General features: G+C 48.3%; 1 protein-coding gene across 6 annotated transcripts; it reads left to right on the top strand.

Moving 5' to 3' along the window:
• The first annotated feature begins 8,192 nt into the window (after positions 1 to 8,192).
• Positions 8,193 to 27,557, top strand: si:ch211-195m9.3 (galaxin). 6 transcript variants are annotated; one of them, XM_057050119.1, is made up of 16 exons: positions 8,199 to 8,303; positions 8,373 to 8,408; positions 9,744 to 9,783; positions 14,136 to 14,296; positions 14,482 to 14,616; positions 14,750 to 14,797; positions 15,337 to 15,498; positions 21,409 to 21,507; positions 21,598 to 21,759; positions 22,968 to 23,014; positions 23,123 to 23,160; positions 24,317 to 24,411; positions 24,966 to 25,057; positions 25,391 to 25,483; positions 26,585 to 26,636; positions 26,970 to 27,557. In XM_057050119.1, exons 1-15 carry the CDS (start codon positions 8,276 to 8,278, stop codon positions 26,612 to 26,614), a joined length of 1,266 nt encoding a protein of 421 aa, XP_056906099.1. In that variant the 5' UTR covers positions 8,199 to 8,275; the 3' UTR covers positions 26,615 to 26,636; positions 26,970 to 27,557. The 6 variants fall into 6 exon arrangements, with proteins under 6 accessions (XP_056906103.1, XP_056906099.1, XP_056906097.1 ...); XM_057050118.1 differs by lacking the exon at positions 26,970 to 27,557 and having other exon boundaries at positions 8,202 to 8,303; positions 26,585 to 26,877; XM_057050117.1 differs by lacking the exons at positions 26,585 to 26,636; positions 26,970 to 27,557 and having other exon boundaries at positions 8,201 to 8,303; positions 25,391 to 25,529.
• The last annotated feature ends 257 nt before the right edge of the window (positions 27,558 to 27,814 follow it).

Genomic DNA, 27,814 nt, shown 5'->3' on the forward strand with positions numbered 1-27,814 from the left:
AAAAAGGAACTTTTTCATCCTCTCCCTGTGCCACTGTCTATTTTTCTTTCTCTGTGTGTGTGTTGTAAAGTGTCACACAACTAAAGAATGAGGAAAAAAATCCACCCACCCTTGTAAAATACCAAATCCCATCTGGTCAGATCCTTTTAAGGCCAATGCAGGAGTTGGGCCAACTAAGCATGAGTGAAACTTTTGGGTTCCCCCTCATAGCCATCCAAGGTAGTTTTCTTTGTCAACTGGACAGTGTTTCTTCTATTGAAGACGTTTTGCCTTCTATCCAGAAGGCTTCTTCAGTTCTGAGCCCGCTGGGTGTGTTGGGTACAATTTGGACCCAAAAGCAGCACTCTGGAAAGCTGGGACCGTTGGTAGTGACCTTTATTAGTGCATGGGCAAACAGGAACTCAGGCAGACAAGGAAACAGTTTATTCTTCAGGCTCCGGGCCCAAAAAAAGTCTATGGGTTTCAGACTCGGGGATTGGGTTGAGCAGAGCCAGAATGCAGAACCAAGGGGGAGGACGTGAACCCTCGGAACCGTACAGTTCCGTTTACAGCGGGCAGTGTTAAGCTCGAGAGGACTGGCGGTCAAGTGTGGCAGAACCCCAAAGAAGGCAGACAGACACGGGAATTACAAGTAAACTCAGACGGTTTAATGAAGCAAAAAAACAGGAGGGAAGAAACTAAATGAGGAGAGAGGCCGAGACAAACTATAGGTGCGTGATGCGGCAGACGAACCAAGTCCGAGATCCAGGGGCGAGAGTCCGTGGGGGAGTCCAAGTGTCCAGAGGCCAGGAGAAATCCGTCCGAGGAAGGGGGAAGAGGAAGAGGGGCTAGGAAGGTTGCAGAGGAGCCGGGGGAGACGCTGGAGAACGCTGGAAGACACAGGGAGGCGCTGGGGGTCGCTGGGGAGCCTGGAGAGATGCTGGGTCGACGGGAAGTGTTGCCAAAAAACATCAGTAAGATCAAGCACTGGCCTGAGTGCATAGGAGCCTTTTATGAGTGCAGAGTCGTTTGGACGGATTGGGTGCAGCTGAAGGAGAGGGCCCAGGTGGTGGTGGTTGAGCTGATTGCCCAGGAGGAGGTGGGGCCAGAGTAGGAGTCACAACAGTACCCCCCCCCCCCTTACGGGAGGCACCGGACGACCGCCCAGGAGCATCCGGGTGGTCTCGGTAGAAGTCTTCGAGGAGGGAGGGGTCAGCGAGATAGGATGGGGGCACCCAGCTCCGGTCTTCAGGGCCGTAACCCACCCAATCCACCAGGTACTGGAAGCCCCTTCCCCGTCGGCGGACCGCCAGCAGCTTGTTAACGCTCCACACCGGCTCTCCGTCCGACAGGACCTGTGGGGGAGGTGGAGTCGGAGCAGGAGGGGACAGGGGGCTGGTGGAGAAGGGTTTAATGAGCGAGACGTGGAAGACCGGGTGAACCTTGAGGGCGGCAGGGAGATCCAAACGGACTGCAGAGGGGTTGATGATGCTGCAGATGGTGTAGGGACCGATGTAGCGGGGGTTCAGTTTTCTGGAGGAAGTCTGCGAGGTCTGGAGGGGGAGGTCCCGGGCCAACAGCCAGACCTTCTGGCCAGGCCGGTAAGCAGGGGCCGGCCTCCTTCGCCGGTTGGCCGAACGCCGGGACTGCTCAGTGGCCCGCAAGATGGCTTTGCGGGCAGTCTTCCAGATGCGCCGACATCGGCGGAGATGGGCCCTGGTAGACGGCACTGCGATCTCCAGCTCCTGCTGGGGGAACAGAGGGGGTTGGTAGCCCAGGAAACATTGAAAGGGGGACATACCAGTAGCAGAGCTCTCCATGGCGTTGAGGGAGTATTCCACCCACGGCAGGAACTTGGACCAGGAGGCAGGATTGCTGGTGGTCACGCAGCGCAGGGCCGCCTCCAAAGCCTGGTTGGCCCGTTCGGCTTGTCCGTTGGACTGGGGGTGGTACCCAGAGGACAGGCTGACCGTGGCCCCAATCCCCTTGCAGAAGGCCTGCCACACCCTAGAAGTGAATTGGGGGCCACGGTCAGAGACCACGTCAAGGGGGATCCCGTGGAGACGTACGACGTGGGAGACCAGGAGTTCAGCAGTTTCTGCAGCAGAAGGGAGTTTGGGGAGAGCGACAAAGTGGACCCCCTTGGAGAAGCGGTCCACAATGGTCAGGATGGTGTCGTTCCCCTGCGAGACGGGGAGGCCCGTCACAAAATCCAGGGCTATGTGAGACCAGGGTCGACTGGGGACGGGAAGGGGGTGCAGAAGGCCTGCTGGCGAGCGATGGAGGCCTTGCTGCGGGCACAGACCGTGCAGGCGGCCACAAACTCCCGAACATCCTCTTGGAGGTTGGGCACCAGAAGCGCCGCTGCACAAACTCCACCGTCCGACGCACGCCAGGATGGCAGGCGAAACAACTGGAGTGGCCCCACTCTAGCACCTGCGGCCGGACGGAGGAAGGCACGAACATTCGGTCCTGAGGCCCGTTCCCAGGATCTGGCTCGTCTCTCTGGGCTTGCTCGACGGCCGTCTCGATCGGCCAGGAGATGACCCCTATGACCCGGCCGGGGGAACGATGGTGTCAGGGTCCCTGGGGGCGCCGGGGATTCCTCCGGAAACTGGCGGGAGAGGGCATCAGCCCGGATATTCTTGGAACCTGGACGGAAAGTGAGGGTGAAGTCAAACCGACTGAAGAGAGCCCAGCGGCCCTGTCTGGGATTGAGTCTCTTGGCCGTTCTCACATAAGTCAAGTTCTTATGGTCCGACCACACAAGGAACGGGTGTCTTGCTCCCTCCAGCCAGTGTCGCCACTCCACCAAGGCTCCATAGACCGCCAGAAGTTCCCTGTTGCCCACATCGTAATTTCGTTCAGCCGGATCAAAACGGCGGGAAAAGTAGGCACATGGGTGAATCTTCTGGTCTGCCTCGGACCGCTGGGAGAGGACTGCCCCGATGCCCGCGTCCGAAGCATCGACCTCGACAATGAACTGCCGAGTGGGGTCTGGATGGGCGAGCACCGGAGCCGTCGTGAACCTGTCCTTGAGGGCCGAGAAGGCGGTCTCAGCCTCTGGTGTCCAGGTGAAAGGGCGCGAGGTGGAGGTGAGAGCGGAGAGAGGGGCAGCCACTTGGCTGAATCCTTTGATGAACCGCCGGATGAACCCGGCGAACCCAAGGAACGGCGAAGCTGAGTGCGGTCGGTGGGGCGTGGCCACTCCACCACAGCCTGGATCTTGGCCGGATCTGCGCGCACCCGCCCCTCCTCCACGATGTAGCCGAGGTACCCCACTGAGGCGGAGTGGAAGACGCACTTCTCGGCTTTGATGAAGAGTCGGTTCTCCAAAAGCCGTTGGAGGACCAGGCGAACATGCTGGTGGTGCTCCTCCATGGTGCGGGAGAAGATCAAGATGTCGTCCAAGTAGACCACCACAAAGACGTTGATCATGTCTCGGAGCACATCGTTGACCAACTCCTGGAAGACGGCGGGGGCGTTGGAGAGGCCGAAGGGCATGACCAGGTATTCAAAGTGCCCGAGGTGAGTGTTGAAGGCGGTCTTCCATTCGTCCCCTTTCCTGATCCGCACCAAGTGGTAAGCGTTGCGGAGGTCTAACTTGGTGAACACCCGGCATGAGTGAGAGGCTCGAACGTGGAACTCAGGGGAAGAGGGTACTTATTCTTAACGGTGATGTTGTTAAGTTTGCGGAAGTCGATGCAGGGCCTCAGGCCGCCATCCTTCTTGGCTACAAAGAAGAAACCTGCTGCTAAGGGGGATGAAGATGGTCTTATGATACCAGAGGCAAGGGATTCTGTGATGTAATTGCGCATCACCTCCTTCTCTGGGATGGAGAGATTGTAAAGTCGACCCGTGGGGTAGGGAGCCCCGGGGAGGAGGTCGATGGGGCAATCATAGGGCCGGTGAGGGGGAAGGGACAGAGCATTGTCCTTACTGAACACTGGGGCTAAATCATGGTAGATAGGGGGAACACCAGTGAGATCCGGGGGAGTGAGCGCGGGCCTGGGATTACTGGATGGAGAGGGGGCGGAGCGAAGGCAGTTGGCGTGACAGGCCACGCTCCACCCCAGGATCCGACCCGAAGCCCATGAGATGTGGGGGTCGTGCCTTTCCAACCACGGTCTTCCTAACACGAGTGGAGCGGTGGGGGCATGCAAAACCAGGAAACGTGTACTCTCTATGTGATTACCCGAGAGTGTTAGGGTGAGTGGGATGGTGCGATGCGTGATGTTACCCAGAGAGCGGCCATCGATCACCTGGGGGGACAGGGAGCGATCGAGAGGAACCAGGGGAATGCCAGCTTGACGCGCGAGAGAAAAGTCCATCAGGGACTCATCAGCCCCAGAGTCAATGAGAACACTCACCGGAATAGACTCCTTATCCCAGGAGAGGGTTGCGGGGAAGAGGCGGTTGTGTTGCTCGGTGGGTTGGGGAATCACAGCTCGGCTCACCAGTACTCCCCCTACTGGTGAGCAGGCCCTTTTGGTCGGACGGGGCAGGCTTGGATGAAGTGGCCGTTGTTTCCGCAGTACAGGCACAACTGGTCTCGGAGTCTTTGCTCCCGCTCCTGCCGTGAGAGACGGGACCGGCCGATCTGCATGGGTTCCTCTCCGGCTCTGGGGGAGGAGTGAGCTGGGGATTGCAAGGGGATGTGAGGAGGTGGGGCGGCAGTGCTGGTAGGGGAGAAGTCAGGGGCAGAGGAAGTGCGGTGGGAGAGTTGGCAGGTAGAACCGCCCGCACATTGGGCGCGCTCCTGGCGGCGCTCCCGTAGTCGTTCATCCATCTGGAGCGAGAGGGTGATCAGCTCGTTGAGTGACGAGGGGCGGTCCCTCACAATCAGGTCCTTGATTGCCTCACTCAGGCCCCGTCGATAGGCGCTACGGAGCGCGGTCTCGCCCCAGCGGCTCTCTGCAGCCAGGATGCGGAACTCAAGGGTGTACTCCGCAACTGACCGTGACCCCTGCTGGAGAGCGAGCAGACGACTTGCGGCGTCTTCACCGTAGGTGGGGTGCTCGAACACGGCCTTGAACTCCCATCGAAAGGCGCTGTAGTCTGAGGAGAGGCGGGGGTCCAGGTCGACGGCAGCTATGGCCCAGCTCAATGCCTTGTCGGCCAGGAGGGAGGTTATAAATCCAACCTTGGCCTCGTCGGAAACAAATCTGGAGGGCTGATGGCGGAAGAGCAGCTCACATTGGTGGAGGAACCCCTTGCCCAGGTCGGAATCCCCGCCGAACACACGGGGGCAGGCAAGGTTGGGCTCGGCTCGGGGAGAAAGCGGGAGAGATGGTTCTGATGGCAGCCCCGCCCCGCCGGGGTCGCTGCCTAGCTTCTGCAGAATGGAAGCCAAAACGGTTGCCATGGCGGACATCTGGTTGGAGAGGGCGGAAAGGGTACTGGAGGTGGTCTGGGAGGAGCTCGGAAATCTCCCCTTGGATTGTGGGGAAGGCCTTGGTTAGCTCCGACTGAAGGGAGGAGAGCTGGGCAGAGTGGGCCTCCACTCTTCATTCGAGGGGGGAGGGTAACGTGGGGGTCCTAGGGCCGCCCGGCTGCCCCGGGGTTCCACCTTGACTCATCTTGGCTTGATCTTTCTGTTAAGCTCGAGAGGACTGGCGGTCAAGTGTGGCGGAACCCCAAAGAAGGCAGACAGACACAGGAATTAAAAGTAAACCCAGACGGTTTAATGAAGCAAAAAAACAGGAGGGAAGAAACTAAATGAGGAGAGAGGCCGAGACAAACTATAGGTGCGTGATGCGGCAGACGAACCAAGTCCGAGATCCAGGGGCGAGAGTCCGTGGGGGAGTCCAAGTGTCCAGAGGCCAGGAGAAATCCGTCCGAGGAAGGGGAAGAGGTCAGAGGAAGAGGGGCTAGGAAGGTTGCAGAGGAGCCGGGGGAGACGCTGGAGAACGCTGGGAGTCGCAGGGAGTCGCTGGAAGATGCAGGGAGACACAGGGAGGCGCTGGGGAGCCTGGAGAGATGCTGGGTCGACGGGAAGAGTTGCCAAAAAACATCAGTAAGATCAAGCACTGGCCTGAGTGCATAGGGGCCTTTTATGAGTGCAGAGTCGTTTGGACGGATTGGGTGCAGCTGAAGGAGAGGGCCCAGGTGGTGGTGGTTGAGCTGATTGCCCAGGAGGAGGTGGGGCCAGAGTAGGAGTCACAACAGGCAGGAGTGACAGAAAGGGGCTTGCAGGAGATGAGGCCGACAATGCAGCAGAGCAGACTGGGGATGAGCAGTAGCCAGGTCAGGACCAGGTGAGCAGACGGGAACCAGAAACACTGAGGCAGAAGTTGTGGTCAGGGACAGAAGGCTGGTGAGTTTACCGGGGGACAGGCAGGTCAGAGGCAAACAGGTTCAGCAACAGGAGGTCAGGCAGGTAAGAAGTGCTGGTGAGTCTTGCATGGAAACACAGAAGAACAATCTGGCAAATAGTGAGAGTGCAGGGGAGGCTTATAAGCAGGGCTGATTGGGAATCGGCTGCAGCTGTGCTTGCAGGTGCGTGGAGTTGGGCTGACAGGGTGGGAGTGGCTGGCAGGTAGAGTGAAGCAGAGGCAGGGGAGAGTGGAAAATTACTGAGGCAGAGGGACAGGAGGGAACTGGGGAAATGGAGCTGTGACACTGGGGACCGAGCTTGAAAATATAGCCCTTGTGGACCATTGGCATATAGGGCTATATTTTCAAGCTCGGTCCCCAGAACAGAAGAAGCCTTCTGGATAGAAGGCGAAACGTCTTTAAGAGAAGAAACACAGTCCAGTTAACAGAGAAAACTACCTTGGATAACGATGACGTGGGTGATTAAGAATCTACAGGGACTCCCTGACAGCTGTGACAATGCATTAACGGTCACACAACCAGAAATTTCCCATTCCGTGCTGCTCTGTTATGACAAAACAAGCCGTTAAACCCAGGTTATTTTCCGGACTGTGAATTAAAGGGAGGTACTGCCATAGGAATAAGTACAATAAGGTTGCAATAAGTCCAGGTGTGAAATATCCTCGCTACTAAATCTTCCACAGTCAACTGTTTGCTGTCAGCAGATGCTGAGTTGCCTGTTCCACAGAGGGTGCCAAAACCCTGCAGGGTCGATTGCTACACACCTCCAAAATTCACGTGACCCTCATGTTAGTTCCAGAAAACTCTGTAGAGAGCTGTAGAACTGGTTTCCTTGGCCATTTCCAAACCTCCCTTCACCAACACGATGCAGAGCTTCTGGTGAAACGGTGTAATAGACTTTTGAGCTGCAGAAATGCTGGGATTGTTTTTCTCCCTGCAGGTGAGTAATGAACACGAGGGTGTGAATCTTGCTCCCGAGAGCAGCTGCTATGATGTCAGAGGCATCCTTTTTGTGCTCTCAGGGCCAGCTCTCTCCACCACTTGTCCAGGAATCTGGGAGCTTAAACGGGAGCCTGGAATAACTGAAATGAAATGTGAAGAGTGTACTATTACTATAAGTATCAGCAGAGATTAACTACACAGCATAAAGAATAAAGTGAGCTAAATAAGAAAAACTACGCTGATATTGCAATGAAAAGACTAATTTCTGTGCAGATTTGCAAGCATCAAGAATATATATTATAAATAAACTGTGACTAAGACTACCAGGATGGGAGCTTCTCTATGCAGCCTCTTCCTGTATTTCCCTGAAGATGATCCCCCATTGGCCCAAACCGACATAAAGTCACCACCCCCACACAGGATCTGTGCAGCTCATTCAGAACTTTGGGGTCATAAACACCTCTGACGAATACTCTTACCCAACTAATCAGGGTGTTCAGACATCTGGCTGAAAGAATAGTTCTGGTTAACCGAAATTCCTTTCATATTGGAATGACAGAGAACTTTTATGAACAATAAATGAAGCAGATTCGTTTTTCTAAACGTGTCATAATATGTATCTTGCTATAGCTCTGTCTCCGACCTGGTATGTGTTCAATATTAAGCACCGTGACATCTTTAAAGCACGTCTGTCTGCTGGATTTCGCTTCTTCAACACAGTGGTAAACACAATGCGGAAAGATACTTTTGTTTGCTTTTCCCTCCATGTACAGCGTTAATAGGGTTAACCCTACCCCATGCAGAACATCTTATTTTATTCACTAAAAAAGTTCAAAAGGGTTTTCGTTCGCCCGATATGAGATAATACATGTCACCACAGCGCCCCGGCGCGACCACAAGGATGATCTTTTATTCCGGGGAATGGGGAGAGAGGAGAGAGATGGGGCGGGTGTAAAACGCTGGATTTTTTTCCCTTGAAATAGAAGTCTCATCTTGACTGAAGCGAGAAGTTGCTCTGATGTCTGCACGGTGCGCGCTGGGATTCGGTACGGGATGGATGGATTGATTGGAATTACTTTATTGATGACACCATGATAATTTCATTGTATTTTTAGTTGGGCTGGTTTCCACACTACTGGGTGCACTATCTGGTAAGTAGGTTTTAATCTGTCTGTCTGCTGCCTGCCCGCCCGCCTGCCTGCCCGTCTGTCTGCTGCCCGCCTGCCCGCCCGCCCGCCCGCCCGCCTGCCCGCCCGCCTGCTTATCTGTCTGCTGCCCGCCCGCCCGCCCGCCCGCCGCCTGCCTGCCCGCCTGCCCGCCCGCCTGCCCGCCCGCCCGCCTGCCCGCCTGCCTGTCTGTCTGCTGCCTGCCCGCCCGCCCGCCCGCCTGCCACCCGCCCACCCGCCCGTCTGTCTGCTGCCTGCCTGCCCGCCGCCCGCCCGCCTGCCTGCCTGCTGCCTGCCTGCCCGCCTGCCTGCCTGCCTGTCTGTCTGCTGCCTGTCTGTCTGCTGCCTGCCTGCCTGCCTGCCCGCCTGCCTGCCTGCCTGTCTGTCTGCTGCCTGTCTGTCTGCTGCCTGCCTGCCTGCCCGCCCGCCCGCCCGCCCGCCCGCCTGCCCGCCTGCCCGCCCGCCCGCCGCCCGCCCGCCCGCCTGCCTGCCTGCCTGCCTGCCTGCTGCCTGCCTGCCTGCCTGCCTGCCCGCCTGTCCATCTAGTCTACAAATGGCTTCTTTGTATGATGGTTTGGTGTGACTAAATGGTGATATTGCCATCACCAGACCGTAGCACAGCTCCTACAAATATCTGAGCATACATCTGGATAATAAGCTGATGTGGAAAACAAGGTAGGAGCAATCTGTCCCAAAGTGTCGCAGAGGCCACAGTTCCTCTTGCACTGTAGGTAGAACGAGGTGTCTGTTCAATCACTCATATCAGTGCTCTGGCTGCATGGTGTGGAGAGCGGACGTGGAGATGGAAACATGGAGAGTCCAGTCTAAGGCCCAAATCAACCAACTCGTAAAAATCTTGGTCGCCCCATTTCCATACTTTCCAGTAAACTGCAAGTAGATAAACACAAAAAAATGATCTGACTCATAGACTCCACCTTGAATGTTGTCTCCTGTCCCAGGCAGACGTTTCAGAATTCCACTGAACTCACACAACCAGTTATAATGTTGTCCAAAATAGGCCGCCTAGGATGGACGTTTATTCGGCATAGCTTTAAAAAAAAAACTTCAATAAAGACTGCTTTTTAATTTTAATGATAGGTTAATGACAGACGGTTGAGAATCATATCACTGAAGGTTTTTGTTTGTTTGCTTGCTTGCTTGTTTTTTAAATGTTTGACATATTTATAAACTGATACTAAAGTCAAAGACTAATTTCCCAGCGGGACAATAAGGTCGATCTATTCTACTACTCGTCAATTATATGTCTCCTTCTCCATGTTTGGTCTTTTTGGTCAGTACTCCCATCTGTCATGTTTGCAGTGCCGGCCCAGGGCAGAAGCGTGCATACTGGATCACAACACAGATGAGTAACACTTCAAACTTTCATTTTTTAATGGCTGCTGATGCATCACTCAGGAAAGAAGGAATTTTCCTTTTATCTACATATGTGCATGTGTGGATTTGTATATATAGTATTAACACACCCACACACATACTGTCTGTCTGGAAGTCCTACAGGGTCTTAGGACAGTTTTTCCACTTTCCACTTTGACCTCAGTCTCCAAACTTATCAAAGATGTTCCTAAAGACTATGTCAGCTGCTTTGTTGTAACCAGGCCAACTTTACTCACTTTCATATTACATTCTCCTGTGCTGGATTGCATCAGGGCCTTTTTGCGCAGCCTGTGATGTGTGTGTGTGAATGATTCAGTGTGATTGAGTTTGTGTAAGTGCACGGATCATTCTCATCGTTAAGGGAAACCTTCATGTGTCACATCTGCTGTCCCGCAGCTGATTATGCCTACATACCTTTTAGTCCCTGGGGACTGCAGGCTATTCTAGTTTCCTCCAATATTCAAGACCTTTGGTGTAAATGAGCGTGATTGTTTGGATCTAAAAACAGGTCACTGTTTTAGGATTTTCTCCTATCAAACATTTTGTGCCAAAGACGATATGACTTGTCGCAGTTTACACATTACCTGTATCTGTGACAAACCAAAAATGTGTTGAACATGCTCAGCTCAAGCATACAGAAGGCCAGTGATTTAAATATATGGGAGACTTTTTTTTAACAAAAAACGTACAAAATGTTTAAAACATGTACTGTACAGTACCTTTTGATCTTTGTGTCAAACCTTGTCTCGCTTAAGTTCAAGAGTGGATAAAGTCCATCAGAGGGCAGTATTGCAAAAGATAAGTCATTAAGATTAAGCTTAAGATGAACTTTATTCATCCCCGTGGGGAAATTGAATTATAGTAGCAGCGTATGCAGAGTAAAGAGACAGAAAAATAAATAAATACAGATAAGATTAGAATGTTATAAGCATATATACAGCATATATTATAAGCATATATATATATAATATATACATAATATAATATATACATATTATAGGCATTATAAGCATATATACATAAATATAGAATACATTAGAAATAAAATTACAACACGAACATTACACAGTTATTGTTATTGGCTGGGTTTGGATGAGTTATACAGTTTGATGGCAGACGGCAGGAATGACTTCCTGTACCGTTCCTTAGAGCAGCGAGGCTGCAGGAGTCTGCTGCTGAAGCTGCTTCTCAGTTTGTCCACTGTGTTATGGAGGGGGTGGGAGGGACTGTCCATGATTGTCAGCAGTTTCAACACCATCCTGTCCCTCACCACCTCGTCCAAGTTATCAAGTCTACAGCCAACAACAGACCCTGCCTTTCTAATGGGTTTGTTGAGTCTGTTAGCATCCTTTGCTTTAATGCCTGCACCCCAGCACACTGCAGCAAAGAAGATGGTGCTAGCCATGACAGACTGGTAGAACATGTGGAGCATCCTGCTGCAAACACGGAAGGACCTGAGTCTCCTGAGGAAATAGAGTCTGCTCATGGCCTTCTTGTAAACAGCATCGGTGTTTGTGGACCACTCCAGTTTATTGTCCAGCTGGACACCCAGGAACCTGTAAGATGGGACTATTTCCACATCTTTCCCACTAATGCAGACTGGGGAGGGTGGGGACTTGCTTTTTCTGAAGTCCACCACCATCTCCTTCGTCTTGGTCACGTTGAGCTGCAGAAGGTTCTCCCTGCTCCACCTGACAAAACTCTCCACAAGGTCCCTGTATTCATCCTCCTGTCCATTCTCCACACACCCGACTATGACTGTGTCATCCGAGTACTTCTGGAGATGACATGTCTCAGAGTGGTACTGGAAGTCAGCTGTGTAGGTGGTGAACAGGAATGGGGAGAGCACAGTTCCTTGAGGAGCTCCTGTGTTGCTCATCAGGGGGTCGGACACACAGCTCCGCAGTCTCACAAACTGTGGCCGACCTGTCAGGTAGTCCTCGATCCAAGAAACAAGGGGAGCATCCATCTGCATCTTCTCCAACTTCGCCCTCAGCAGTCTTGGCTGAATGGTGTTGAAGGCAGAAGAGAAGTCGAAGAACATGACCCGCACTGTGGTGTTTAGTCTGTCCAAGGAGGAGTAAGCCCTCTGCAGCAGGTATATCACTGCGTCATCAACCCCCACCTTGGGCTGATAGGCAAACTGCAGAGGGTCCTGAAAGGGGCTCACCAGAGGTCTGAGGTGTGACAGCACCAGCCGCTCCATGACCTTCATAATGCGGGAGGTCAGTGCTATTGGCCTGTAATCACTCGGTGCCACAGGGTGGGTCTTCTTTGGCACCGGGACCAGGCAGGATGTCTTCCAAAGCACTGGGATCCTCTGAAGATGAAGGCTCTGGTTAAACAGGTGCTGCAGTATTCCACACAGCTGCCTGGAGCAGTTCCTCAGCACTCGTGGGCTGATGCCGTCCGGTCCGGCAGCCTTCCTCTGGTTGAGCCTCTCCAGCTCTCTCCTCACCTGGCCAGACGTGAAGGATAGTCCTGTCGGGGGGATGGGTGACATGCTGGGATCCATGTAGGGTGTCAGCAGGGGGGAGGGGGAAGAAGTTGGCAGAGGTGTTAGGGGCTCTGGGAGGTGTGAAGGGGACCCATTGTTATCCAGAGGAATATTGGGACAGCTGGGGGGGGGGAGCTAGAATCAAACCTGTTGAAAAACTGGTTCAACTCATTAGCTTGGTCCACGTTCCCATCAGCTGAGCGTATTCCTTTCTTCTGGAAGCCAGTGATTGTTCTCATCCCACTCCAAACATCCCTGGTCTGGTTCCTCTCCAGTCTCTCCTCCAGCTTCTTCCTGTAGGCGTCCTTGCTCTCCTTCAGACTGCATTTCAGTTCCTTCTGAACACTCCTGAGCTCAGCCGGGTCCCCAGCAGTGAAGGCCCTCTTCTTCTTATTCAAAAGGGCCTTCAGGTCACTTGTCACCCATGGTTTGTTGTTTGGGTAACAGGGTACCTTCTTCATGGGGACGGAGTTCTCAGTGCAGAACTTGATGTAGTCGGAAACACAGTCTGTCAGTCCATCCAGGTCCTCACCATGTGGTTCACAGAGAGCAGACCAGTTGGTGGTCTCCAGGGCATCCCGCAGACAGTCCATGGCACCATCAGACCATTTCATAACAGTCCTCACAGTGACCGATTGCTGCTGAACCACAGGTGTGTATGATGGGGAGAGCAGCACGAGATTATGATCAGACTTGCCTAGCGGAGGGAGTGCAGTGGAAGTGTATGCATTGGTGATATTAGCATACAGTAAATCCAAAGTCTTCCTGTCTCTCGTGCTGCACTGGACATACTGGTGGAATGTGGGGAGAGTGGACTTAAGGGAGGCATGATTGAAGTCACCTGTGATGAGGATAAAGGCTCCGGGATGTTTAGTCTGCAGGTCAGCCGTGACAGAGTGAATGACGTCACAGGCCGTGTCCGCTTTACCGGTCGGAGGAATATAAACGGTGATGGCGATGACGTTAGTAAACTCCCGTGGCAAATAGTATGGACGGAGTCCGATAGCAACAAGTTCCACGTCGGGACTGCGCACGCGCTCCTTGACGTGAATATGCTCCGGGTTGCACCACCTGTTGCTAACGAACAGGGCCAGTCCCCCTCCTTTCTTCTTACCGGCCGCGGTGGTGTCTCGGTCCGCTCGCACGGTGGTGAAACCAGCGATCGTCACATTAGAGTCCGGTATCAGTCCATGGAGCCATGTCTCCGTGAAACACATGATACTGGCCTCTCTGGACTCCCGCTGGGTCCGTGTGAGCGCCTCCAGCTCGTCCATCTTATTCGCCAGGGACCTGACATTCCCCGTTATGACCGCGGGGACGCAGGGTTTAAAACGTCGCCTCTTCATCCTCTGTTTAACTCCAGCCTTACTCCCTCGTTGTTTCCTCCTCACCTCCTTAGGGATTTGGGGCTTCTCTCCGACCACGAAGGATGGTGGTCTTAGAGCCATCAGCTGGTCTCGTGTGTAAACAATACCGCTCCGCTTCCCGGCACAGCTGATGGGGGCCGCGAATAACCCAAGCACCGCAAAACAGAGAAAAAAGTATTCGAGCCTCCAGAACATGGTGTCTGAATACTCCAGTTGAAAATGGAAAGAAAGAAAGAAAATCCAAATAGAAAAGAATGTAAACAAGTATAGAAAACACTACGAAAGTTTAAAGAAGAACAATTAAGTTTAGGGAGCTGCTACTACTGGCTGCCGCCTGAGACAGCGCCATTTTGCAAATTTGACATGCTTCTTGTGTATGTACTGTATCTGTAGAACTACCATATTGAGTAGATTCTGTATGCAATAGGCATAACTGGATTATCTGACTCCCTGCAGGCTGGAGACGTGTATACAGTCACAGTCTGACCATGGAGCGCTTGTGTGCTGTGAGGATGGTCTTCATGGTGGGGCAGAGCTGTCATGTTGTGGACTGCGAGCTTTCGATCCTACAGCTGCCACCTGTTGTAAAGTGGACCTTGGGAACGACGTTAGAGGTACCAGGATTTGTTTTCAAGGTTTCCTAAAGGAAATGAAAAGGGGAAGAAAGCAAAAGACCAAATCACTGACTACTGATTTATGGTTGATTTGTGATAATCACCTCCGCTGAGCGAATGGATTTTGAGAAGTTACATCTACTCTTCTAAAGTCTTCCCTGGTCTATGTCTTTTTTGTTTGACAGCAAATCTGACGGAAGGTCTCAGCCAGATCACATCATCTTGCTGTGGTTTACAGGCCTATCACACTCTCAGTGAAATCTGCTGTGAGGGAACTGTTGTAACCAAACCTGCCATGAAAGCCAGATGTTGTGGCAAAGGTTAGTAGGTCTTGATGTCATTGATTAGATTAGATTACATTAGATTACATTAGATTAAATCAGACTAGAAGAACTTCCCTTTGCAGTTTGGAATGGAATCATGACCACTTTCATTTTCCCATATAATACCCAGTTTGCAGCAACCTTATGGAAGTAATTTCAATATTCTTCAAGATATCAGGTAGGTGCAGTTTGGATGAGTCAGCATATAAACTGTGTAATAGGAACACAGTGAGCATTCACTATTGAACAGTTATTAGTCTGCAGTGTTGAAACAGGAACCACACAGTAGGTAGAGTGGAATCGTGTGTAAAGCTTCCACATTCATAAATATGTAAATGCTGTTGACCATCAACTGTGAAACTGTGACTGCTTGTGAACATGTGAGCAAAAACTAACACAACTGTTTGGAATGGAATCATGACCACTTTCATTTTCTCATATAATACCCAGTTTGCAGCAACCTTATGGAAGTAATTGCAATATTCTTCAAGTTTGAAGTTGGGGAAAATAGCATTTGCTAAGAGCTTTTATCTGCTATGCAAAATGTGATGATAATGCACAGTCAACTCTGCTGTCAGTCGACTGTTGTGGCCAAGCCTTCAGCGAGGGCTAAATGCTGCGGCAACAGTGAGTCAGACAAAGGCAACTCAACATTGAAAGTTAATTGAAGGCTGAAAATGATTCTTGTCTCATATTAAGCACCTCTCTTTCCCTCAGAGGCCATTGATGCAGACCTGCAGCTGTGTTGTGGTCCCAACAGCACCATCCTGAACAGAACCTCCAGTCATCACCTCTGCTGTGGACATAAGCAGTACAACAATCAGACTCACACATGTGATGAGATTAATGGCAGTCTTGAGATATCAGCTAAGATATCAGGTAGGTGCAGTTTGAATGAGTCGCGTGAGTCTGAACTCTTACAGGTTGCAGCAACTTGAAGAAGAGTATTGGGCAACCCATGAAGAAAACAATGAGGAGAACGCTTTTCTTTAACCATGCGCTCCAAGAAGAAAGTCAAAATATAACGTTGAGAATAAAGTCGACATGTTGAAATCATGAAAGGAACATTTAAATAACCCCCCCCCCCCCCTCATATTTTGACTTTATTCTGGTTAATTTTGACTTTTTCTCAAAGTGCATGATGGAAAAATCTAGCTCCTCTCATTTTTTTCCTAATGGGAGGCCCTGATACTGTTACCGTAGCAACCGGTTTTGGAGAAATACTGTTTGGCTTTCCTGGAGTTGTCAGTGTCACAACAGTAGGATAAAACAAAGCATAATACAGCCCCTGCTGCTCCAGTTCATTAATGCACCTCAGAGTAAACTTTCCCAGAGAGGCTGAGCTGTGTAATACCTGTGTAATACCTGTGTAATAGGAACACAGTGAGCATTCACTATTGAACAGTTATTAGTCTGCAGTGTTGAAACAGGAACCACACAGTAGGTAGAGTGTAATCGTGTGTAAAGCTTCCACATTCATAAATATGTAAGTGCTGTTGACCATCAACTGTGAAACTGTGACTGCTTGTGAACATGTGAGCAAAAACTAACACAACTGTGCTGATTTTGTGCTTGATGACTGTACGTTGACACTTGACAGTGTGAGGATGAAGTTTTGATCACCCGCGCTGTTGTTTACCTTCACATGGTGTTAGCTGAATAAAATCTAGAAAAACTGTGTGAAATGGATGATTTGGCAATGGTGTAGTGCCTGCAGGGGCCTTAAGGGCTCCCTGTGGGCTGTGTTTTACACAGATAGCACATCGTGAACAAATTTTTTTTAAGTATGTATGAAGTCCTATAGTGTAATAATGTTCATTAACCATCTGTACCATCCCTCCTGTTGAGACATGGCATGGCCCATGGCTCACTAATGCTGCCCATTTATGCATATTCCGGGGAAGGATTGGCTTGTTTCCTATGGTTAATAGTCCTTTATCATCCAGTTTGGCTCCTCGCTTCTTCCACGTGGCCTTTTCCTTTTCTGGAGCACTTTGTTGCATTTCTTTTAGAATATCATTACCTGCAGGTTCTGGGCTAAATGATTCCTCATCATTATCAAGAAGTGTGTTGTTATTTGCTGCAGCCTTTGCGGCTCTGTCAGCAAAGGCATTGCCTTGTGAGACTGCGTCTGTGTTGTTAGTGTGTGCAGCGCATTTACATACAGCTATTTTACGTGGCTGCTGTACTGCTGCCAATAACTTTTTTAACAGTTCTGCATGCATGACTGGTTTGCCCGTCGAAGTTTTCATCCCTCTCAAATTCCATTGTTGAGCAAACACAAACAGCGTGGAAAATGCATATTGACTATCTGTGTAAATGGTAACATCTTGTCCTTTGCTTAATTCACAAGCACGTGTGAGTGCGACGAGTTCTGCTGCTTGAGCAGAATAGGAGGAGGGAAGTGGTTTCGCCTCCACCACCTCAGTTGCTGTAACTACTGCATATGCGGTTCTAGTGCGTCCACAGTCATCCTTTCTCGATGATCCATCCACAAAGAGTGTCTGTCCTGTAGTCAACGCAACATCACTAAGATCTGGTCGCGGCAGGACCGTAATGGAGACCTCATCCAGGCAGTTGTGCTGGTGTCCCTCTTCTGCGGTGGGTAGCAGCGTTGCTGGGTTTAAGGTCGTGCAGCAACGAATCGTCAGATTCGGCTGAGACAGCACCACTGCCATACAGGAAAGATGACGTGCGGGCGACAGGAATGCTATCTTACTTTGTAGCAGCAGTATTGACACTGCATGTGGAACTAGCAAAGTTAGCTCATGATATAGCACCACTCCTGCGGAGGCTTTTACTGCCTCAGACGCTGCCACCACTGCTTTAACGCATGGCGGGAGTGCACAAACTACGGGATCTAGCTTGTGGGAGTAGTAGGCCACTGGCTGCCTCTTATCTCCGTGCTTTTGCAACAAAACTGAAGTCATAAAGTCACCCTTGCAATCCATGACCTGCTCAAAAGGCTTCTGATAGTCTGGCAGCTTTAACACTCCAGCACTTACAAGGGCCTGTTTTATGTACATAAATGCTTCTTCAGCTTCAGGGGTCCATGTTAACACATCAGTCATTGCTAAGGGATTATCATACATCAATGCTTGTAAAGGGGCAGTTATTTTCGCATAATCTAAGATCCATGATCTGCAAAAATTCACTAGTCCTAAGAATGACATCATCTGCTTCTTTGTTTTTGGTTTTGGAGCATCAAGTACTGCTGTTTTCCTCGACTCAAGAATAGCTCTTCCATTATGTGTCAAAACATGTCCCAGATAAATCACTTTCTGCTTCACCAGTTGCAGTTTGCTTTTGCTTAATTTATGGCCTTGAGAGGCTAGCCAGTGTAGCAATGCTAGCGTGTCTGACCAACAATCTCCCTCTGTTTTTGACGCCATGAGGATGTCATCCACGTAGACGAGGATTTGACTTCCACACGGAGGTTTAAACTTAGCTAATGATGACATCATTACTTGAGAGAAGATTGTGGGACTCTCACAGTAGCCCTGAAGTAACCTTGTCCAGGTGTACCTCCGTCCTTGAAACGTAAATGCAAACCAAAACTGGCTGTCTGGATGTACTGGTACAGAGAAAGATGCATTGGAAACATCGATCACCGTGTACCACTGATGTTCAGGGTTTAAGTCATTCAGCAGAGTGTATGGATCTGCGACTAAAGGAGACCTAGGGACCACTGCAGCGTTTACAGCTTGCAGGTCTTGCACCATCCGCCAGCCGGTAGATGGTGGTGACTTCCTTACTGGAAATAGGGGTGTATTTACAGGAGACTCAGGACACTCTCTGATGACTCCTGCTTTAAGCAGTGAGTTAAATATCGGAACAATACCCTCCTGTGCATCAGTCTTAAGGGGATATTGCCTCTGAAATGGTCTATAATCTGATTTAGGGATTATTTTTACAGGTTCTGCTCCTTTTATAAGACCTACATCTGCAGGTCCTTCCGACCATAATTCAGGGGGAAGCTCTTTCAGCTTCTCCTCTTCCTCCTGCGTGAGGAAGATGTTTTCTTCTCATGAACTCTGGTCTGTGAGATGCGTTGCTGGATGTGTCAGCAACCATGTTTTAAGGGGAATGCGCCACACCTGGAACTGATCATTAAAATCAACCTCACCCTTAGGCCTGTAGGGAAGGCTGCTCCAGTGTTTTACGTCACATCCCAAGTCTTGCCATCTTTTCTTAAGCGGTTTAGCAATAGAAACATGTGGTACAGAACCTGACACTTTGAATAGCGCTGCTGCTTCGGCGGAAAAACTTCCTGCCGTGCAGACAGCTGTCTGACCACACACATATAGGTGCATAATTACAATCATTTGTGGATCTTTAAGTTTAGTAAACTGCTCTGCATAGCTTGATGTGCCGTGTGAGTCTGATTTACAGATCTCACTAGTGCGCTCCACGGGCATGGTTACATGCAAGTCAGCTTGATTGTGGAGCTGGGCTTCGGGCTGTAAGTATGACAAAGCTTTACCATATAACATAGTGATTGGGTCAGAGAATGGAGGGGGCTGTTTTTCAGGAATGCTGAGTGACCAGTATTTACTGCACGTCCCTCCTTCTCTTACCCACAGATTAACCATTCTATCTATAGACACATCCCTTCGGCTGTGGTGCGAATCATCAACTGAAGCTGAGGGATAAGATCTCTTCCTAACAGATTTACGGGACATGTGGTGGAGATCACAAAAGGAGCTTTAATTGTGATTCCACTCACAGGGTCACAAACATCTACAGGAACTGACATTCTTTCTTTAGTTACGAGACCATTTGCTGATCTCACAAAAATCTGTGTAGAAGTTGGCTTTAGGGCTATTGGATCTCTAATTACTGATTTACCTGCACCCGTATCTACTAAGAATGTTAAAGAATTGCCTAACACGGTCAGTTGTATTTCTGGTTTGCCTTCAGCAAACAGGAAGATGGTTTCTAAGTCTAAAACATCTTCTAAGTCTTCTTTTTCAAATTGATCAAATTTTGTGCCCTGATTTGTTTTAATTTTTGTGACATCTTTCTCCAGTTCTAGTCATTGTTGAGGTGTATTAGAACCTTGCTGCTGTCCTCTATTATATCTCTGGTCACGTTGTTTCTTTCTGCAGTCACGTTCCCAGTGTCCATAATTTTTACAATAATGACACTGATCATTTTCACGGGAATTGCCTCCTCCTCCCCTTCCGCCTCGGCCTCGCCCACGCCCTCGGCCTCGGCTTGGGAAAGGATTGGCATTGAAAAACATGCCTGTTAACTGATTCTTACTTTTTTGGCATTGTCTTTCAGCATGCATAGCATGTTGTTCATAGCGGCCTAGGTTACAAGTTCCGAAATCAACTAACTGTCTCTCTACCCAGGTTTTTATCTCTGATTTCGATCCCCCATGTATAGCTTGCTTTAACTGCTGTTGGTAGGGACCTTCTGGTTCTTCCGCATACGGAATTCCACTATTTTTCCGGAACACATCTTTCATTCTCATACTATAGTCTTCAAAACTTTCGTCAGTCTTTTGTCTTGTGGCCGTAATGGCGCTGTAGTCAGCTCGTCTGGTAAAAGTAGTTCGCATGTGCTCGTACAGTCTGTCAAGTCTGTCATTTAGTTCTTGGCTGCCAGGCTGCCATGGTTGTTGAGTGGCTGGATCCACTGGGACCCAATCTCCTCTAACAGTGCCCCATTTTTTTTTTCCATTAACACACATGAGGACTTGCTGGGTTTCAGTACCGTTAGTATGGTAACTTCTTTTAATTTTATAATATTGCCTGGCTTGTCTAAGTTACCATCCCAATCGAACTTAGTCATCCACAGCTGAACATATGGGCATGAACCTGGATATTTGTCTTCCATGTGTTTACATGATGCTGGAATTTCGAATTTAGCACCTTTTGTGGAATGTTGGTTGCCCATGTTTGCACTTTATTTATCAGTTTTTATGTATTTGGGTGGAGACGCCTGATCTCCCGACTGAACAACCCTCAATCCCTACAGGATATCTAGTTCAGCCCCCCTGCCGTGGCCTTATAACCCCTCTTTTTTAATCAGGAGAGTATACACCAAGTTTCTACCTCCGAGGAGGCGGGTGTATCTTGCCTCTGCTTCTCTCCTGATGACCAGGCAGGTAATACCGCGGTATTTTCCGTGTAGCGCTTTTCGTGTCTTATACTCACTCCGTTGCTTCTATGGTTTCTCTCTGAGTTGTTTTGGTGCCTTCTTCCCATCACTGGAGATGGTCGCCCTGGGAGGGACGAAGACCGGCCTTCCGTCAACTCGTGATGAAAGGTCTTTCGATTCGGACGTCTTTTGACTCCGGCTGTGCACAGACTTCGGCGTTCGGTCGTCCCACGGCGCTCCTCTCCAGGTCTTGGGATCCGGCTCGAAGGACCAAATTTTGTGAGGATGAAGTTTTGATCACCCGCGCTGTTCGTTCACTAGACTCAGAGTAACCACGCAAACAACAAGAGTGCCTTGCAAGGGAGAGTCGAGTAGCAGTTCAAGCTTCCTCTGTCAACTCCGTTCGTCTGCTGCTCGCTCACCTCTTTTATTGGTGCAAACAGAATGAGTGTCTAAACAGGATCTCGTAATTCATTGTCTTCTGACATCTTTACAAACTTCTCTAATCTTGACCAACAGGATACATCTGGTTGCTGAGCTTGATTGTAAGCAGCTTCAGCACTTTTACGACACTCTCATGTTCTTCTTTTCCTATCAACATTCCTCAAACACTCAAAGTCTACATACAATAGCATTTAAAGATAATACTAATAACAACAACAATAATCCTTCTCACAACAGCTCGCTGTGGAACAAAGACCTACAACACACACAGTCAACTCTGCTGTCAGTCGACTGTTGTGGCCAAGCCTCCAGCGAGGGCTAAATGCTGCGGCAACAGTGAGTCAGACAAAGGCAACTCAACATTGAAGGTTAATTGAAGGCTGAAAATGATTCTTGTCTCATATTAAGCACCTCTCTTTCCCTCAGAGGCCATTGATGCAGACCTGCAGCTGTGTTGTGGTCCCAACAGCACCATCCTGAACAGAACCTCCAGTCATCACCTCTGCTGTGGACATAAGCAGTACAACAATCAGACTCACACATGTGATGAGATTAATGGCAGTCTTGAGATATCAGCTAAGATATCAGGTAGGTGCAGTTTGAATGAGTCGCGTGAGTCTGAACTCTTACAGGTTGCAGCAACTTGAAGAAGAGTATTGGGCAACCCATGAAAAAAAATGAGGAGAACGCTTTTCTTTAACCATGCGCTCCAAGAATAAAGTCAAAATATAACGTTGAGAATAAAGTCGACATGTTGAAATCATGAAAGGAACATTTAAATACCCCCCCCCCCTCTCATATTTTGACTTTATTCTGGTTAATTTTGACTTTTTCTCAAAGTGCATGATGGAAAAATCTAGCTCCTCTCATTTTTTTCCTAACGGGAGGCCCTGATACTGTTACCGTAGCAACCGGTTTTGGAGAAATACTGTTTTGCTATCCTGGAGTTGTCAGTGTCACAACAGTAGGATAAAACAAAGCATAATTCAGCCCCTGCTGTTGTGGTTCGGTTTCTGGACGGCATCCAGGGGCAGGCCGATCTCTAAAGAGCGCTGTTGTTACGCATTAACAAGAACATACTTAAGGCCGCCCCTCCTAGCAGCCGGTGCCGGATTGTTGTTAGTGTCTTTTGAACCAAGCTCCAGCTCCCCGTGATTGCTAGCCCTTCGCATCGTTTATTCCTTCGCTGAGTGAGTTTCTTTAGTGCTTCGTCACTTCTTTCTGTTGTTTCTTTTCCCGTCAGTTTTTCCCATTTTTTAAGGTGATTTTTTGTTCGCCCTTTCAGTTGTTACTTTCTCGGAGTTTTGTTGTTACTTTGTTCGATGGCCTTGGATACTTCGTTAATAAAGAACCTTTTGTTTGCACTCTGCGTCTGGGTCCTGGCCTCCTTAACCGTTCCGTAACACCTGCTGCTCCAGTTCATTAATGCACCTCAGAGTAAACTTTCACAGAGAAGTTGAGCTGTGTATTAACTGTGTAATAGGAACATAGTGAGCATTTGAACCACACAGTAACCATAAACTGTGTGAATTTTCTGACTTTTGTGGTGAACAAAAGCAACTTGAGGTCAGTATAACATCTCAGGTCTCAACAATTTCAATTACAGACAGTACATGCTGATGAGTTACGATTGTCAGTTGAAAATTACTCCAAAACAAAGTCACGCCCAGTAAACCACCTAATTTTAATAACAATGCTCCTAATTCTGCATTCCTCTGCATTGGCTGGTTGATATTTTTTGGGAATTTCCTGTTCTTGTGCGTGCACCTTACATATTTTGTGTCTTTTGTTGACAGGTTTGCCAAAAACCTCCACTGACATTATTTACAACCACCTAACGCAGGTTCCTTTTTTAAAATTTTCATGATTTATTCCTTTGTGCATTTTTAGTTTGCAGTTTATTTCCAGTTTAAGTGTTCTTGTATTTATTTACTATTTTCTTTTCTTTAAGGGATCCCTTCCAACCCTCAACAAACTGCAAATCATTTGGTGAGTGACAGTTGTAAGAAAAATTACGTGAACTTTTGGTCACAAAATGCATCCTCTAGTCACAGCAACAGACAAACAGTCTGCTTAAACTAATCCTACACATTTTTGTGTAGGATTTTTGAATTGTGTAGGATATTGAATGCTAAATATGTTTGAAGAAAATTGAAGATTTTTGCCTTAATCAAAATTGCTCTCTTGAGGTCATGCTGTGCACGTCTGAAGTGCAACTACAGGAAATGTTGCCTCAGGTTATTGCTGCCAAAGGAGGAGTCAACCAGTCATTAAATCCAAAGGTCCACGCAATTGTATGATAATTATAGTACTCCCCAGGGCTTGTTGCTTCCCACAGGAAATCATTGACTTCCACCCACTTACTGTTAATTCTGCCACTATTTAGGAGAAGAAATGTTACGATACATGGTGGTAACGGACCCGAACGCAGGCCAGGACACAGTGGTGGGGAGGTCAAAGGCTTTATTTACAGGGAAGGGGAGCACACATTAACAGAAACAGTCCTCCTGGACCGTATGGGGATCGGGAGGCAGCGTCCGCCCGTCCCAGGTCCATTGGCGAGTCTCCAAACCAGACGCAGTCCCCCTGGACTGCCGGGAACTCGGAACACCGGTGAGTCCTCAACACGCTGCAGTCCTCCTGGACCGGCGAGGACTCGGGAGTCCGGCGCAACACGAACGTGCCCCGAGACACTGAGGGCAGAGGCAGTCCTCCTAGACTGCAAGGGGAGCAGGAGCGGTCCTCCAGGAGACACAGAACAGGAACGGCCCTCCAGGAAAACTGGGAGCACGGGAATAGGAGCGGCCCTCCAGGGCAACAGGAACAGGAGCCAACACCAAGGAACCCAACCAAGCTCCCACACTAGACCAACAAACACACTCCCTAAACGAACAGACACCCCGGCACTGACAGGCAGGCACAACCTGCTTAAATAGGCAGCAAGATGTAAATTGCCTACAGGTGCGCCCACCTGCAGTGCCAGCTGCACCCAATTGTGCTCAACACCACACCCTGCAGGCCAAAGACAGACACAAACCAGAAATCCCAACAAGAAACCAGCCATGCCTCCTGTTTAGATATGCGGAGTATTTTTTATGTGGTCATGGGCTCACTCAGTGCTTATTTTCACTTTACTCTTCCTCAGCTCTGAGACAGAAAGAAGCCTTTGTGGACCAACGTGTTACGACCCTCGTCTGTTCTGCTGTTGTGAGGGAACACAAACAAACACAGGTACCAGAGGTTTGTTCCTCTAGAAATATTTAGAATTCAATATTGTTTTCAATCTGTGAGCCAGTAAATCATATTAACAAATACTTAAAACCACGAACACCAAGTAAATCCCAGTTTAACTAGCACTGGTAGTAACAGTGAGAAATGTCTGCGGGATTGTCCATATGGGTTCTCATTCCTTCTGGTCTTAGTAAAAAATTAAAAATCAATGGATTCGTTTAACTGGAAGATGTTTGGTCTCTCCACTAGACCTTAATAGATTACTTTGACCTGGACAAATGAGAACCTCCATGACCAGTTTGCACTGACACATTTTGGATCTACCCCTGGGAAATTACAGAGGCTACCTATGGTTTGACAGAAAATTCTACGCTCTGAAAGTGTTTTTAGTTCTTGCACGAGATAAAGATTCTCAGTAGGTGTAAACCCATCAATTATTTAATGTGGTTGCAATAAAACTAAAGCATTTTTTTTTCCTAACGCTGATTTCTTTTTTCATAGCTGCCTCTCCCCATCCCATTCTCTCCCAACCCTTAATTTCCCCTTTATTTTGCTGTCTTTAGGCCGGAGCGACATTGTTCCCACTGTCTACAATCCAAAAACACACACCTGCTGCGATGGCCGTCTATCTAAACGGAGGCCTGGAAAGAATCCAGTAAATAATTTATGGCCTTTTCTGCTGCTATCTGCTCAGCTTATAGTACAGTTTATATATCAGGCTAGTTAGTTTTTTGGGTTTTCCTTTTTCTTTCAGAAACCCATAAAAACTTGCAAATGTGCAAAAAGTAGGAAATTGAGAAAAAAGAGTTAGATTTTAAAAGATTTTAAGCAAGTCTGTTAAACAAAGGTCTATTTCTGAAGTGTCTGCTCCTGTGCTGCCGTTCTTTCTTTTTTTTGCTTGGCTAAACAAACTGCTTCGGTGATACAGATAAGCTCAATGACATGATGAAGACGGCCTCTTTGCTGTTTTTGTTTTTCTCTTTTTCAGATTTTTGGCTCACTTGGAACAATCTGCTGTGGGGAAGATGTATATCAGTCCCAACCTGAGATCTGCTGCACTGGAAGCGGTGATGCTACCTCAGTGCGTTTTTACACAATTTCATTAAAGGACTAATGCAATTCTTTCATTCTCTGTTGGGTGCATTTGTGTTTGGGGGGAGGGGGGTTTGCTTTAGGAAATTACAGGAGTTACAGGAAAGTATGTGCAGCTCCAGACAGGAGCGTTGCGTAAATCTAGTTCATGGTGTCTAGCTCTTCGGTTTTTTCCAACTGTAGCAGAATGTTCAGACTGTGTCTCACTCGGCTTGTCTGTTTTGTACGACTATGTTCTTCTCTGCGATTGGTTGGATTGCTGAATTGATCATTTTTCATGAACATGTGGCAAGCTGTGTTTCTGGAGGCTGCAGGCGGGGCCCTGGTAATGTCTCTGAGATAGGAAGGCACCAAGATGTGGAGGATTTTGTGTGTGAGATGGAGGATTTTGAAACTGTGCAGTGAACAGTGCGACTGATAGATCGGGACCTATGAAGGACGGGGTGTTGTGAAATGAGATGTTTTCAAGCTTCTGCAGTCAAGAAGTGTTGAGTCATGCACTTGTACTTGATTAGGTTTTTTTAGTCTCTCCAATGTAAAAAGTCTTTACTCACATGTTTGGTGCTTAGTTCTAAGTCAAAGTGAGGAAGATGGTTGGAAGGTGGAAGAGGGCCCTAGTGAGGGAGAAGGTTTTTAAGGTGTGAGAAGAAGGATCTGGAAATTGATAGTTGAGGTTCTGGAGGATGGAGGGGCATTTAGCAGTAAAGTTTTAAAGGCAGAGCACAGGAGAGGCTCTTGCAGTAGTCGAGGTAGAAAGTACTGGATTGGAGGCTGTTGATAGGGAGATGGAGAAGGTGGAGGATTCAATGGTCCAGGGAAATAGTGGATGTGGACAAGAGATGAAGAAGTGCACGCAGGTTGAAATGGGTGAAAAAGGGTGTGAGGAGTAACAGAAGTAGCATTGAAGAGAAGAAAGGAGACACAGATAAAAATGTTGAGGTTCGCTTTGGGCGGGACAGGGTGGGAAAGATCAGGAAAGCGTGTCATCAGAGGGACAGTACATGTTAAATGAATTAAAAATAAAGACTGAGAATGAGATGTTGTTAACAGTTTCTGTCTCTTTATCATTACCATCGATATTTCTTCACAGATAATCCAGCGGCGCCAAGGGACAGTGTGAAAACTTGACATACTTGGACATGGTGTGGACCACTACGTGTGATGATTTCAAACTATTTTTTTTTCTTTTACCAGTTTTAACTAGGTCAAAGGGCACTGACCCAATGACCCCAACAGACAGGACAAGGCCATACTCAAGGCCATAATAACTTACAACTATCAATATATGGCAGGAAGTTCACATCCAGAAATAACAAGGACAAAACTAGAAATGACCATTTGTCTTTCTAATTCTCTCAGTAAAAGCCCAGCACTCTCTCTTGACCCTAGCTGTTAATTGGTGACATGGGTTCTACATACTCTTTACATACAGTGGTTACAATTCAATAAAAATGGTATGTGTGTTGTTTTTACAGAATTCATAACCAAAGAACAAAGAAGCCCAACATTCTTCTGACACTAATTTCAATCAAGACTGTTGTTCTCTAACAATAACTGTATGTTGGTAACCTTCATGTTTTGAGTGTTATTATCATTCTTATCGATAGTTACTGTATGTTTCTGCATGTCAAAAATTCTTTTGGTGCTTTTAGATGAAGAAGCTCAGGAAACATCTCCGCTAATCACCAGCAATGATACCTTTCCTCATACTCTGATGAGGATGAAACTAATATCTTATATGCACTGTATTAAGTAATATATTTATCCAATTTACATAACATTTGTTGATATTTAATAACTACCATCTTTTTAACCAGCTAAGGAAAAAAACGAGTAGAACATAAACTGATCTTGATATAGAGTCATTATGGAATGGAGGGGTCCATTTGTACTTTACATGTCAGTATTTTTTGTGTGCTTTCTTAGCTCACACCAGGTCAAGTCTGTGTATTTTAAGCTGTTTTTTATTTATATATATCTATATGTGTGTATCTATATATCTATCTATGTGTGTAGATAGATATATAATAAGATGCTGTAAACTATCCAAAGAGCTTGAATTAAAGTTTGTACATGTAAAAAGCTGTTTTGTGGTTGTTTTGTCCTCCCCCAAGCTTGCATAAAGAAATGCAGGCTTCTGTCTGTAATTATTTTAATTGGGCTGGGGGGGTGGTTCAATAAATAAAACTGAAGACATTTGGTAATTTTGTATCCAAAATGCACGGTGCAGCGATTTGCAAATTAAGCCTTTGCCAAACAGGCCTGTTGAACATTTGAGAGACATGACTTTCCACCACTGCAGAGACATGACTTGCGTCAG

Source organism: Takifugu flavidus, chromosome 12 (genome assembly GCF_003711565.1).
Source record: "Takifugu flavidus isolate HTHZ2018 chromosome 12, ASM371156v2, whole genome shotgun sequence".
NCBI lineage: Eukaryota > Metazoa > Chordata > Actinopteri > Tetraodontiformes > Tetraodontidae > Takifugu > Takifugu flavidus.

Bases quoted from the DNA above. Each gene is read 5' to 3' on its own strand.
- si:ch211-195m9.3 (XM_057050117.1), top strand. From the start codon at position 8,276: ATGTCTGCACGGTGCGCGCTGGGATTCG. The intron at 15,499-21,408 runs GTAGGTGCAGTT...TTCTCACAACAG, and splicing joins GATATCAGCTAAGATATCAG to CTCGCTGTGGAACAAAGACC. The intron at 24,412-24,965 runs GTTTGTTCCTCT...TGCTGTCTTTAG, and splicing joins AACAAACACAGGTACCAGAG to GCCGGAGCGACATTGTTCCC.